Source organism: Colletotrichum karsti (assembly GCF_011947395.1).
Source record: "Colletotrichum karsti strain CkLH20 chromosome Unknown Scaffold53, whole genome shotgun sequence".
Taxonomy (NCBI): domain Eukaryota; kingdom Fungi; phylum Ascomycota; class Sordariomycetes; order Glomerellales; family Glomerellaceae; genus Colletotrichum; species Colletotrichum karsti.
Genome location: NW_024065953.1, coordinates 105,312 through 118,295, shown reverse-complemented (window position 1 = coordinate 118,295; position 12,984 = coordinate 105,312). Strand labels below are relative to the sequence as shown.

The 12,984-nt window shown below is 56.4% G+C and overlaps 5 protein-coding genes across 5 annotated transcripts in view; 3 read left to right on the top strand and 2 right to left on the bottom strand.

Annotated features, from left to right (window-relative positions):
* Positions 1–2,527: 2,527 nt before the first annotated feature.
* CkaCkLH20_11998 (HMG box protein) lies at positions 2,528–4,667 on the top strand (the record flags this gene model as incomplete). The annotated part of the gene is made up of 2 exons (XM_038894712.1): positions 2,528–2,753; positions 2,920–4,667. The coding sequence occupies 2 exons, from the start codon at positions 2,528–2,530 to the stop codon at positions 4,665–4,667; spliced, it is 1,974 nt and encodes a 657-aa protein (XP_038739969.1).
* A 676-nt stretch (positions 4,668–5,343) lies between these two features.
* CkaCkLH20_11997 (dynactin) lies at positions 5,344–5,878 on the top strand (the record flags this gene model as incomplete). Its single annotated transcript, XM_038894711.1, has 2 exons — positions 5,344–5,728; positions 5,799–5,878. The coding sequence occupies 2 exons, from the start codon at positions 5,344–5,346 to the stop codon at positions 5,876–5,878; spliced, it is 465 nt and encodes a 154-aa protein (XP_038739968.1).
* Positions 5,879–6,041: 163 nt separating this feature from the next.
* On the top strand, positions 6,042–9,344 carry CkaCkLH20_11996 (dynactin ro-3; the record flags this gene model as incomplete). The annotated part of the gene is made up of 1 exon (XM_038894710.1): positions 6,042–9,344. One exon carries the CDS (start codon positions 6,042–6,044, stop codon positions 9,342–9,344), a length of 3,303 nt encoding a protein of 1,100 aa, XP_038739967.1.
* Positions 9,345–9,589: 245 nt separating this feature from the next.
* On the bottom strand, positions 9,590–10,498 carry CkaCkLH20_11995 (uncharacterized protein; the record flags this gene model as incomplete). The annotated part of the gene is made up of 1 exon (XM_038894709.1): positions 9,590–10,498. One exon carries the CDS (start codon positions 10,496–10,498, stop codon positions 9,590–9,592), a length of 909 nt encoding a protein of 302 aa, XP_038739966.1.
* Positions 10,499–11,090: 592 nt separating this feature from the next.
* Positions 11,091–12,984, bottom strand: part of CkaCkLH20_11994 (c-x8-c-x5-c-x3-h zinc finger protein) — a gene marked incomplete at both ends in the record, with an annotated part of 2,364 nt that continues 470 nt past the window's right edge. The window contains 5 exons of the mRNA XM_038894708.1: positions 11,091–11,198; positions 11,248–11,963; positions 12,077–12,362; positions 12,424–12,471; positions 12,537–12,704. Coding sequence (XP_038739965.1) covers positions 11,091–11,198; positions 11,248–11,963; positions 12,077–12,362; positions 12,424–12,471; positions 12,537–12,704 — 1,326 coding nt within the window. The remainder of the gene's footprint in view (positions 11,199–11,247; positions 11,964–12,076; positions 12,363–12,423; positions 12,472–12,536; positions 12,705–12,984) is intronic.

Sequence of the window (12,984 nt, the reverse complement as noted above, 5' to 3'; positions counted from 1 at the left end):
TCGAATACCAAAACAGGTAATCCACGGCATTCCGTCCCGTGATGGTATCGTGAGGACATTGTGTGTGCGTTTCTCCTTCAGAAGGGGACCAGTCAGGTGTCTCGGACTGGTCTGCGAGAGTCAACGGAAGGTGATGATCAATTTGGTTGACAAACGCGCATCGACCTGAGAACCTAGATCAAGAGAAGCACCGTGAACTCTTCCTCGATCTCCGACTTGGCTGAGGGTACCGAGAGCCGACAGAGGGCGACTCTGTTTGCAAAACAAAACCCCAGATGAGGAAAAAAGTAGGGCTGCCCTCCCGAGAGCCATAAGACATTGCAGGCCGCGAACCAGAAAACGAAGGAAAAACACAACTAATGAGAGACATCCACGCACCGACCAATGCTGTCCCGTGCTGACTTTACCTCACTCAACGACAGAGAGAGAATGGACTAATACCCTTCACCGCGTCTTCAGTTTCCCGTTCTGAACCCCGGTCCCCACCCCATCCCATGCTTTGGCGCCCATCATCAGAGACATCACCAACGCCAAACGCATTGTGTCCTTGCCGATCAAATTTTAAAACATTTCAAGAAGACAAGAAGAAGCCACACAAAAATGAGAAGGGGAAGGGGGGATGGGAATTCTCAGGGCTCTTCGCCTATTTCCCTTTCATCACGTGGGAGTCGCTGTTCGTCCAAGTCTAGACCAATTTCGGCCGGGGGTGGTTGTGTTGGTTCGACGGACATCCCATTGTCTTTGTTCCTTGGATGGGAGGGCGGGAAAAGCGCTCTTTTGATTGAACATTCCAACCGACCTTTTTGCATTCATTCCCTTTCATTCACTCATTATTCTTTCCCCTTGCACTGTTCTCTTCCTGGCCCTGGCACTCCACACCCATCGCACCTTGGCAAGCAAGGTCGTTCATTGTTTTCGATGTCCCACAGCGCGATGAGTCTGCAGTTGGGCATGCATGTTTTCCTTTGAAGAGAGGCTGGCTGAGAGCATGTGGGCATTGGCGCAAGGAGAGGAAAAGGTAGGGGGAAGAGGGAGGAGAGAGTGCCGCGGTGGCCGCGGCACTCTGTCGCAGCACATTAGTAGGAGTAGTAGCATTTGCAGCAGCACGAGGAGGAGCAACACATGTGGGAATCTGCTTGTATCTATCTTAGAGAAAGAGTGAGAGAGAGAGAGATGGAGAGGAAGAGGATGTGTCTGGGGTGTGGCCAAAGCTTGTCTGAATTTCCGACGGGCTGATATGAAAGGAGGGAATTCCTAAAATAACATCGAGAATAAGGCTGCTTTGAGTAACACATATCCCTCGTCTCTCTCGAGGAGAACAATTTCTTCCTTCGCTGCCCTTTATTCAGAAAAGAAGAATTGCGAGGGAAGCGGCAAAGAATTCTTCATCTCGTGACAACGCGCGGTGTGTCGTTTTGGTCACCCAACATCCATTATTCATTCGTCTTTCATTGCCTCGTCATCGTCACCGCCGCATCGTCCCCCACTTGCAACTTCGGACTTGGACCCGAACGAAACCTGCCATTCCGTGTCCCAGGGTCGCAGAACCAAAGGTTGGGAAAGCATTTACACGCATCTGCTTTCTTCAAATGCGAACGGAAACCGCGGTGGACTGAGTAAGAGAGGGGCTCCGGCCACAGGGCAAACGCTTCGTCACAAAGAGTTCTACCCTCATCTGCAACAGCTTGGGTGTCGGTGCATTCCCGAGACATTCCCCCAAAGCCACCCATCACTTTCCTCAATCGTTCGTTCATCCTCTCTCTGTTCTGTTTCTTCATTCTGTTCGTTCCGCTCTCCAGACCTCCTCCCTCCCTTCCTCCACTCATCTTCTCCGGGGCTGCTCCTTACCGCGACCTTCCCGTTGTTGGTTGTTGTTGCTGTTCGTCGTTGCCGCCGCCGCAACAACGTACCGCCCGGTCCTCACCCCCAATGTTCTTTCTCCCCCATAATGGCAACCTCCATCTTTGAACATAAGGTCATTGAGCTGGACAGTCATTGTCTGCCCAGTGTCTGCTGAATGGGTGGCCGTCCTCTCGAAAACACAAAGAAGAAGAACAGAACGAAGCGGGCAATCTTCCCGACGAGGGGACAGAGAGACATTCTCGACCGTCTTGTCTCCATCCAGTTTCCCGATAAACATCTTCATCTGTCTCTTCCACATTTTCCCAAATACTTTCTGTCTTTGCCGTTCGTCCAAGTTTCCGCCGACTGTCTGTCCCGCCATCTCTTCCAAACCAGAACCCGGCATCCCGTAGTGTCTCTCACCGTATACAACATACACGCCCCCCTCCTCCCGTCGTTGTTGTCCTTCTCCAAACGCCCCGTCCCGAAGCATGGTGTAAGTCCAAACGTCGCATACCTAGACCGACCTACCGCCCGGCCGCCGCTCCCCACCTGTCACCTTTTCACCGACACCCGTTTGCACCCTCCTCACACCTTTCCAACCCTCAAGATGACAGATGTGGTTTCTACTCCCAGACCACGGCGGTCAATCTCTTCCTCCGGGGGCAACTCTGCCCACTCGGCCATGGAGCGAAGAGCAAGCCAGGAACTAGACGAAGGACCAGACTCCGTGGGCTCTGCTGGCAGTCGAACAAGCAGGAAACGCGCTGCCTCTATCGACGTGGACGAGGCCAACAACAGCTCGAGGGCGAGAGAATTCAGCCTGGAAACCGGACCGATGGGCAGCGAAGGCAGCAAGGACTACATCTGTCTCTGCACGCCCGCTCTCAAGGTTCCAAGACCTCGCAACGGTGAGTGCTATTCTCATGTCCTTTGCTTATCTCAAGATATTCCGACACTCTTCGTCGCAGACACTCTGAGACGAGGGACTCGGCAATCTGTCTTTGTTGAATGATTCAAACCGGCAGCTGGACACTTGTGCAACTCCCGTTCGCTGACGCTGCTTCTCCTTCATAGCATTCATCCTGTACAGACAACACCACCAGGCACAGGTCATCTCCCAACACCCCGGACTCTCCAATCCCGAGATTTCCAAGATCATTGGAGAGCAGTGGCGGGTACAGCCTGAGGATGTCAAGGAAAGTTGGAAGAAGCTTGCAGAAGAAGAGAAGATCCGACACCAACGACAATACCCAGACTACCGGTACCAGCCGAGGCGCGGTGGACGACCAGGAAGCCGGCCGGGCTCATCATCCGGAGGAGATACAGGAAGGTGCCCCAAGTGTGGAGGCAGGTTCATCGCAACGCCCAGAACGCCGTCGACACCGTTTGTCACACCGACTGCTGCGAAAACGAGCATGCCTCCTCACCACCAGAGAGATATGCGAAGCGTCGACAACGACCAGCTTCGGCATGCCCTGCCTGGCGGGAAACAGCCTTATCAATATCAACATGGCAACCTGCGAGACGTCGACGAGGAATACGAAGCCATGTCGCCGTCGCCCGAGCTCAAACGGCGCCGATTCAACGCCATGGGCCACTACCAGGCTGTGCCGTCCCCGGGCCCGTACACCGGGCATCCACTGTCAAGACAGCCCCGATCGTCTCTGAGTATGCCAGGAACGCCGCCTGTCGCGGGATACGGGCCGTTGCCTGGCCCATCCGCGCTTGCGAGGCCTGGCGGCCACGGACCTATGGCGCCTCCTCCTCGACCGCATCATTCGGGCTACTCAGGACCAAGCCGCGGCTCGGCCTTCGACGAAAGTCTTCGCTTGCCGCCCTTGCAAACACAAAACTCTCCCCCACTAGGCAGAGAGGGTGACATGAACGATCGCCCAAGCGCTCATCCATCCTCGGGCCATGGCATTGCCAACTCCCGTGACGCGTACGCCCAAAGCATCGAGGCCATGATTATGACGATACCATTCTTGAGTAAGCTGAAGGTCCTGCAAAAGATCAGCCCGACTTTGACTCCGCCTGGACCGGCCAGCCCGGACATCGACACCCGCGGCGCAGTCATCGCCATCGAAGGAGGTGATCCTCGACAGCTGGAACAGGTCGGAACGGCAATTCACAGGTCTCTTCTTGGCTTGAGCGAGATTGACCTGAAGATTTGGTGCGAGGCGCCGGCCAGCCCACTGTCAACCACATCAGCCGAGGAAGACACGAAGATGAACGACGGCGCGTCCATTGCCAGCAGCAGGAAGAGCAGCCATTCGCAGCCGACTCTCCACGCGTCGGAACTATTCTCCAGCTATATGCAGACCATGATGAAGTGGCACGAGAAGTCGCGGGAGATCGTCAAGCACATCACCACCAAACCGGTCTTCGGACCAGAAGAACAACCGCCGAACAGAAGGGCCTCGGAAGGAGAGCTTGTCGCATCGAGGCACGATTTGACATCAACTCCCAGCCTGGCCAAGACACCGATTGCTCTGCTTCCTGCGGGTTTCAGCTTGACCATATCAGACAAGTATGCTTGTATGATACCCATTTCTGATTCGTACGCCCCTGTCGACCACTGGCAGTGGATGTCGACCCTGTGGAGGGGCATCATCGGACCAGACCTCGTCATATATGTCAAGACTGCGGCGGAAGACGAGGTCGCTCGAGCAGGAGCCGTTGAATTCAAAGGCCCTGGTGTTATGGTGATCAGGATCGCGCATGGCAAATCGCTGGACGAGAAGACTGAGCGGCGCGTTTGTTTCGAAGTTGTCGAGTGGATCCGGGGAGCCAGCTTCCAGGAGGGATTCGGTCGAGTTTGACGAGGTGCGAAAAGCGGATTTAATGATTGATATCCTGAGATGGGAAGACGTATGGTGATTTGGGAAGATGTAGATGCAGCGGGTTGAGAATATTTCTTGTCTTATTTCTCGACATAGCGTAGGCGTAGATAGGAAAAATCATGAGCTCTCCTGGACCGAAAGCAGCCCGGCGTTCGCACTTGATTCAAGGTGACATTTCCAGCGCTGGGGAAAAGGCAAGCTTGATCGATCAAAATCGTGCTCAATATCGGCATCGTGAGCAAGGGCGCGGTTCGCGCTGAGCTTCCTCAGCATATGCACGAGGTAGACGCGCCAATGTGTGATTCAATGTCAGGGCGGGTGAGACAATGTCTCTGTTCGAATCTTTGAAGGCGTTTGCTGCTTTGCATTGACGTTAATTAATCCTGTCATCTGTTTATTCGCACTACATTATTCTTGGACTGTGCGTATTTATGCTATGCATAGCTTATGTGCTCATGTCACTCCTGTGGATCCTTGCCGTAACTGCTCCAAGCTCCAGATCCCAGCGCGTTCGTCCTATCGGACGCGCCCCCAGGTGACCCTCAAAGGGACGTCAACACAACGACGACACATCTCGACGAGCCTCAATTGGCCCGCGCCCAACACCGCATCCCATCCGAATATGGTTATCTCTTAATGCAGCACGATTACAGCAATGTCGGACTTAGTAGTTGGGCAGACAGTGCGTCTGTCAGATGGCCGGACGGGCGTCGTGCGCTTCGTCGGCAGTACCCACTTCGCCAGTGGTGACTGGGTCGGCATCGAGCTGGAGGACGACAGCGGCAAGAATGATGGCAGCGTTCAGGGCGAGCGATATTTCGACTGCGGCATGGGCCATGGCATGTTCGTGCGGCCCACGACGCTGGCCATCATCGCCCAGGCGCCCGCGACGGCGAAGCCCGCAGCTCGAAGGCCTAGTCGGCCGACCAGCTTCAATCCAGGCACCGGACGGTCTCAGACGGATTCCGGATTGACTAAGAGGATGAGCTTGAATGCCCCGAGCCCGAGCCCGGGACCTAAGGGGTCTCGACCGTCGTCGAGTATACTCAGAGTAAGTGTCCTCGTTGATGATATAGAGCAACACAACAGCGAGTAACACGGAATGCGCAGTCACCAACCAAATCACCAACAAAACAGCTCGGATCGGCCACATCGAGTACCGCACCATCAAGAACAACCACACCATCTAACGCACGCACATCAACCGTTGGGGCCAAAACGCGACCAAGTGTAGGAGCTTCCCGAACGTCCATGGGACCCCCACCGATACCCGCTACTCGAGCGCGACAGCCATCAACGTCTTCAGCCTCGACAAGGCCAACTTCAACTAGGCCGACAAGCGCAAGACTTTCAATGACCGGCAAAACAACCTCCGTCAGACGACCATCTGCAGATATGGGCGGAGGGAAGGCCTCGGAAACCGGGGACGATGCTACTTCGCCATCTAAGGACATCGGCTACAACAGCCCCGTGCAGGCGAGGACCAAAGCTCTTGAGAAGCTCACATCGGGGAACTCAGGCCCTTCCGGTACAACCACGAGATCAGCGACCACAACTACCGCCCGTTCCACGACAAATGCTGCCGCTGCCAACAAGGAAATCGAGGATCTTAAGGCCAAATTAAAGGTTCTCGAGCGAAAGAGACTAGAAGATAGAGAGAAGTTGAAGCAGTTGGAGCAAGTTCAAGGCGAGAGGGACAGATTCGAGTCCATCATTCAAAAACTACAGGCGAAGTACCAGCCGCAGCAGAACGAGAACAACGAGCTAAGGAAACAGCTAAAGGAGGCGGAGGCCAGATTTGAGTCGATCGAGACCATCCAGATGGAACACGAGACGGCTCTGGAGTTGGCGACTCTGGATCGAGAGATGGCCGAGGAGACGGCCGAGGTCCTCAAGGTTGAGCTCGAGGCTCTGAAGCAGAAGTCAGAAGAGCTAGAGCTCGAGGTGGAAATTCTTCGAGAGGAAAATGAGGAGTTCGGAAAGGGTATGACGACGGAAGAGCGATCAAGCAGCAGTTGGTTGCAGATGGAGCGGACAAACGAGCGACTTCGTGAGGCTCTTCTGCGACTACGTGACTTGACGCAGCAACAAGAAGAGGAACTCCGCGACCAGATTAAGACTTTGGAGGTTGAGCTTCAGGACTATGACGTTGTTCAAGAGCAGTTTGATGCAGCCAAGGAGAAGCTTGCACAGTCTGAGGGGGCTGTTGAGGATCTGCGGCAGCAGCTGGATAATGCACTGGGCGCCGAGGATATGATCGAGGATCTCACCGAACGTAACATGAGCATGTCCGAGCAGATTGACGAGCTCAAGGCTGTCATCGAGGATCTCGAAAACTTGAAGGAGGTAAACGACGAACTTGAAATCAACCATGTCCAGAACGAAAAGGAGATGCAGGAGGACCTCGACTTCAAGGACAGTGTCATCGCGGAGCAGGCCCGGCGAGCAGGCGAGCAGGAGGAGGCCTTGGAAGACATGGAGTATACTCTGTCTCGCTTCAGGGGCTTGGTCACCAGCCTTCAGAGCGATCTCGAAGACATGCGGGCATCTCATGCCGTCACTGAAACGGAATCCGAACAGCTCAACAGCAAGTCCCGCGCTATGATGGATCTGAACATGAAGTTGCAGATCTCTGCCTCCAAGGCTCAGGTCAAGACGATCGATCTCGAGCTTCGCAGGCTAGAGGCCCAAGAAGCCGAGCAGCACCTCGAGATTGTCAAGCTCTTCCTGCCCGACACTTACAAGGAAGATCAAGACTCTGTGCTTGCCCTTCTCAGATTCAAGCGCTTGGCTTTCAAGGCGGAGCTTCTGCAAGGATTCATCAAGGAGCGCGTCAACGGCCAGCCTCACCCCGGCCACGAGGACGATATCTTTGCTGCCTGTGACGCCATTGACAAGCTCACTTGGGTCGCGTCCATGTGCGAGCGCTTCACTAACGCCATCAGCCACTGCTCGATCGAGCAGTTCCAGCGCTACCAGAACGCGTTGTTCGAGCTTGAACCCGTTGAGCGTGCGCTGAACGGATGGATCGATGGTTTGCGTCGCGATGAGCTGAAGGAGAAGAAGTGCGCGGACGAACTTCAACGTACCATTGCACTCATGTCTCATCTGGCGGAGGTCCACCTCACGAACGAATTGCCCGACTTCGCCGAGGACACGTATATGCAGACTGTTGTCATGCAAAGCCATCTGGACTCTGCGGCCACTACTTTTGCTACGATGCGGAGCATGGTCCAAAGGGTCGTGCCCGCCGAGTCTGACGAGGACGAGATGGCAGAGCACTTCAGCAAGAAGTCTGAATTGGTCGTTACCCAGACCCGCAGCGCCAAGGTCATCGCCGGTAAGGCCGTCAGGGCCCTTCAAGACCTCAAGGCCAGATCCCTGGCGCTGCCACAAGAAACCAAGGAGTCCTTCGAGCAATGCCTGGATGCCACCCGCCAGCTTGCTGCCTTGGCGCGTGAGATCGGTTTGGATCTCCATCTTCTTCTGCATGAGGAGGGCCGGGCCGAGGCGCACACGTATCAAGAGATTCAAGACACCATTGCGAAGGCCACCGTCAAGGTTGCCTCATCAAGCGAGTCTGACCTCTTCTCTACCTACCTGGCCAAACTTCGCAGTCTCACGAGCCAGATCTCGGACCTGGCTGCACTCAGCTCGGACTTGTCCCAGACTCAAGAGTTTGACGTCAGTCCCGCGCCATGGAAGCTCCGTTCCCAGGAGCTCAAGGCCATCAAGACGATTCCGGTTGACGCTGAGGAGGAACTGCGCCGCCTTAAGGAGGAGCACAATGAAGCCCGCAGGGCCATTGCACAGCGCGAGGAGACCCTCAGCACCGCCAACCTCAAGATCGAGACTCTCGAATCGCGCATGAAGGATGCTAACGCCAAGGCTTCGCGCATCGAAAATCTCGAGGCTGAGATTGAGGCCGCCAAGCAGAGAGCTGCCAGCCTTGTTGAGGACATCGACAAGCAGGACCGCGAGCTCAAGACATTGGAGACGGACCGCGACAAGTGGAAGAAGATCGCTGGCGACAGCAAGGCCTTTGCCGACGGCGCCGGTGCCGCGGGCGCCAAGGCAGGACAAGAGCGTGCCGTCGCCACCGCCCGCGAGATGGACGCCCTCAAGAGCGACATCGCCAGTCTACAAGCCGCGGTACGCTACCTGCGGGAGGACAACCGTCGCGCCCGTACAACTGAACAGCACAACTACGACTGGCTCGCGGAGCCTCTCACAAAGTCGGCATCCGTCGTCGAGCAGCGTCGCGCGCTCGTCGTGGCGGAGGGCAAGGACGTGCTCAGCGAGCTAGTCAAGTTCACGACTTCAGCCAGGGTGTACGACCTCGGTGCCCTCCCCGAAGACAAGTTGGCATGGAAGCCGGCGCGCAGTACGCCGCAGTACCACGCGGCCAAGCAGAAGGAGGACCTCGCGGCGTGGAAGAGCTGGCGGGACTCGGTGTTCAAGAAGTCGGAGGTCGTCCTCGGCCGCAAGGATGGCGCCGCGGAGAAGAAGAAGCAGATGATGAGGAACGTGGCGGCGAGGCTGCAGATTCGCCTACCGGACGCGGACGGCAAGATGGTGCCGGGCGGCGGCCGGGATGTGCAGATTGTGGGATCTCGCGAGTGGGAGGGATTGCAGGGCCGCCTTGCGGCTGTATGATTATCAAGCGAGGATAGCAGGACCAGTGGCTAGATACCCCCCATCCTTATGTCCAGCATCTATTTCTGTTTCATGCGTTGTACTTTTTTCTTCTTCCCCGTTCCCCGCCCGTGACATCGTAATAACTCGTGGTCCCGGTTTATCCTCATGATGATGTACATGCACGTATGTATAGCTAGCAACGACACTCTTTTGCGGTTCCAGAAACCTCCGCCCGGACAGCAACATCATCTTCTTCACCTCACTCATGCTTTGCCCTTGCCCTTCTTCTTCTTGGCGGGTTTATCCTCCGCTCCGCTGCCGCCGCCGCCGCCACCGGCCGCCTGCCCCATCAACGCGGCCATCGGGTCCCCTCCGCCCTGCATCTCCTTCATCATGTCCTTGAAAAAGTTCTCGCTCACGCCGCCGCCCGTCATGGCGGGACTGATGTACGGCAGCAGGTCGCCCATCTTCCAGCCCCGCGGGACCGCGGGCCGGGGCCACGGCTTGCTCGGGTCCGCCGCGGGGGCGCCCTGCACGCGCGCCCTCAGCGCCGCGCTGTCCTCCGTCGTCGGGTTCGCCTTGAGGTGCTTCGCCACGAGGATGTAGAGGTGGTGCTTGTTGTTGATCTGCGGCATGCCGTGGGGCTTCTGGTTGGGGCTGGCCTTGCCGCCGTCCTTGCCGCGTCCCGCCTCGCCGCCGAAGCGTATCCTGACCTTGACGCGGCCCGGGTTCGCCCAGTCCTTGGGGTGGAACTTGCCCGTCTCGAAGAGGGTGGGGAGGTGCATGGCGGCGCAGGCGTTGACGATCTCGCGCGCGATCGGGTTCGTGACGGCCAGCTCCTTGGGCACGCGGCGGCCCTCGGCGCGCGTGCGCCGGGCGTCGAAGTAGACCGGGTACAGGCACTGGAAGTCGGCGTACTGCTTCGGGTCGTTTGCCGTTTGCCATTCCGGGCCTCCTGCGCCGGCTCGGGGCGCGGCGGCGGCGGCGGAGGGTATGTTGGCCGGGTTGATGTGCGAGGCGGCGGCGGCGGCGGCCGAGGAGGAGGTGGTGGAGGACTTGGGTTCGACCCGTCGCATAATGTCCATGTCGTCGAACTCGTCGATGTCGCCCTCGGAGGGGTCAGACGCCTCGATGTCGCTGTCTTCGACCTCCTCTACCCTTGGGTGTGACATTTTGGCGAGGTCTTGTGTGGGTATACGCCGGATTGGCTTTGCGGTATCGTCGTGCAAGGTGCCACTGCCGGAGGAGGGCGTTAGGGGTCGCGGTGTGGTGTTGGTGGTGGTGGTGGAGGTTTGGATATGGGAAGTGAGGATACAGTTGTCGATTGGGAGGAGGCTCTACTAATCCCCTCTGGGATTTTGGCATATATATGTGGGGTCGGGAACCGAAGGTTCGTTGTGGTGGTGGGGGAATGTCGCTGCGGGGCCCACCCACTACACCGACCAGGGTTCAGGAGCTACCTACGGGCGGACAGCTCAAGCTAGGTCAAACGTCATCTCAACACACGCAGGAACGCTCTCCGTCGATGAAGAGACGATCATCGACGGAGTTTATCACCGATGCATGAAGAAATACTATTCGCGGTTTATACATAGTCTAACATGCCAGCATTTAACAATTTAAAGATACACAACGTCTCACGAAAGCCACGTCCAGCTGTCTCCCATGCATTTCCGCCTCGAAACGAGTGGATTGTCGACCCCGTGTCCCAAGTGTCAAAATGATTTGCCTGCTACCTCATGCGGCAGGACCCTCTTTCAGTTTTTAGTTCTCGTGAATTTTGCTATTCTTGAATTTGGTTCCGGGCGGGTGATCGGAGATTCGGAACTTGCAGTAAGGGTGGGTGCAAGTGTTGCCAACCACGCTGGGGCACTGAAAATGAGTTAGCTTAGGCAGGGAGAAGTTCGTCATGAAAACCTACGTGATGTCCGTAGATGCAATTATCGACATCGCACTCCTGGCCGCTGGTGCATGGATTGAGACGGGTCAAGAGCGCGATAGCATTGATTTCGTCGTTGTTAGGCCGGTAGTTGTGCTCAAAGCAGCACTCATCACCCTTGGCGCAAGGGCCACGAAGGTAATGGTTGTTGCACAACTTGCTGGCCCCAGTTCTTTTCTTAATGTTTTCCAAAGCCACCTGGTTGATGGGGATGGTCGGATCGAGTCCGCGCTCTCCAGGATTCCACGCCGGGCTCTGTTGCGCTTTGGGTTGGGAGGCCTGTCGGACTGGAAGGTTGATGTTTTTGTTGGCTAAAGGGGTGGTAATTTGAGGAGGAGGGCTCGCCTTTGTGACCCCAGCCCAGGATGAGGACGCCGGTGCAGAAGCTGGCGGAGAAACAGCAAGGGTGGGAGACGTGGTCACTACCGAGGGCTTGAAGTACGTCGACTCGGCGGATCGGTCACCGCTGCGGTCGATGAGCTTTTGGTTCCGGAACAAGCTGGGTAGCGGTTCCAGGATGTGGACGCTGGTATTTTTCAGCTCTCTGACCGTCGCAATACCCTCAATCAGGCAGACTCTGGAGCGGCTTTCCTTATCCTGGAGAATCTCGTCGAGGAATGGAGCATACCCGGCGTCGTGAGAGATGCCCAGCAAAATTTGTCTGCAGTTGTAGTTTCGCAAATGCCATCTCGTAGCCTCTGCAGCGTCAAGTCAGCCATCTGGAATTGGTAACGAGCTTCTCACGTCGGAAATCTTTCCGAGGTCGCGTGACCCGCATCTCTCAGCGGCCGGCCATCGTACGACAACATACCTTTGATTTTGGAGTCAGCACGTTCCTTACCGTGACCGACGTCTACGAAATCAAATGAAGCTTTGGCCTGCGTGAAGCCTAACGAAAAATCCTTGAGCTCCGACTCGCTATCCAAGCAGCCGTCGCGGCGCATGGCACGCCCCAGACCCGACATGTTTGCGCAAACTTTGGCGATGATCTCTACTTCACCAGCCTGGCTGCCCACGTATTCGGCGACGGCGGATCGGAGGGCATAGGCAGCTTGCTTGCCACCTTCGATACCCATCTTGATGTAGTGTTCTTGGAACTGGAGCGGTCCTGGTCAGCGTCTGCGCGCAGAACATGGAGATGTCGCGGGAGATACGTACAAGAAGGCCATCGCCATCAATCAGAATCACGACATATGGGTTGCGGTGCTAGAACGGTCAGTGACGCTCGGCGCACACGATATCTTGTCGCAGCTCCACGGGCGGTGTTTTACCTTGAGATAGTTGTTATCTGACTCAAGACCCGACAGCGTCTGCTGCATCTCCCTCCGGGAAATCGTGGCATGTTCAAGGTCGAGCTTGGCGTTGCGCAGCTCTTGCTTGAGAAGCTGGTTTTCTTCTCCGTACGTCTTCTGAACTTCTTTGGCATAAATCAAAAGATCCTGTAAAGAGAGAGAAATAGGAAAAAGGTTAGTTCGATGTATTAATCAACAATGCCTCCAAAGTTTATTTGGATGCGGAGATTGAGAGCTTGGTGAGGAGAGCGGTTCGTCTCTTCGCGCCTCTGGCATGGAAATGGGACGGCGATGAGGTGGGATTGCAAGCAGCCCAGACAGCGCAGGGCATCGCAGGGCACCATGTCCAGGGCGCGCCCGTGATGGTGCGTTGTGTTGGGCCGGGACAGGGGAATTTGGGGGGGGGGGGGGGGGGGGGGGTCGAATT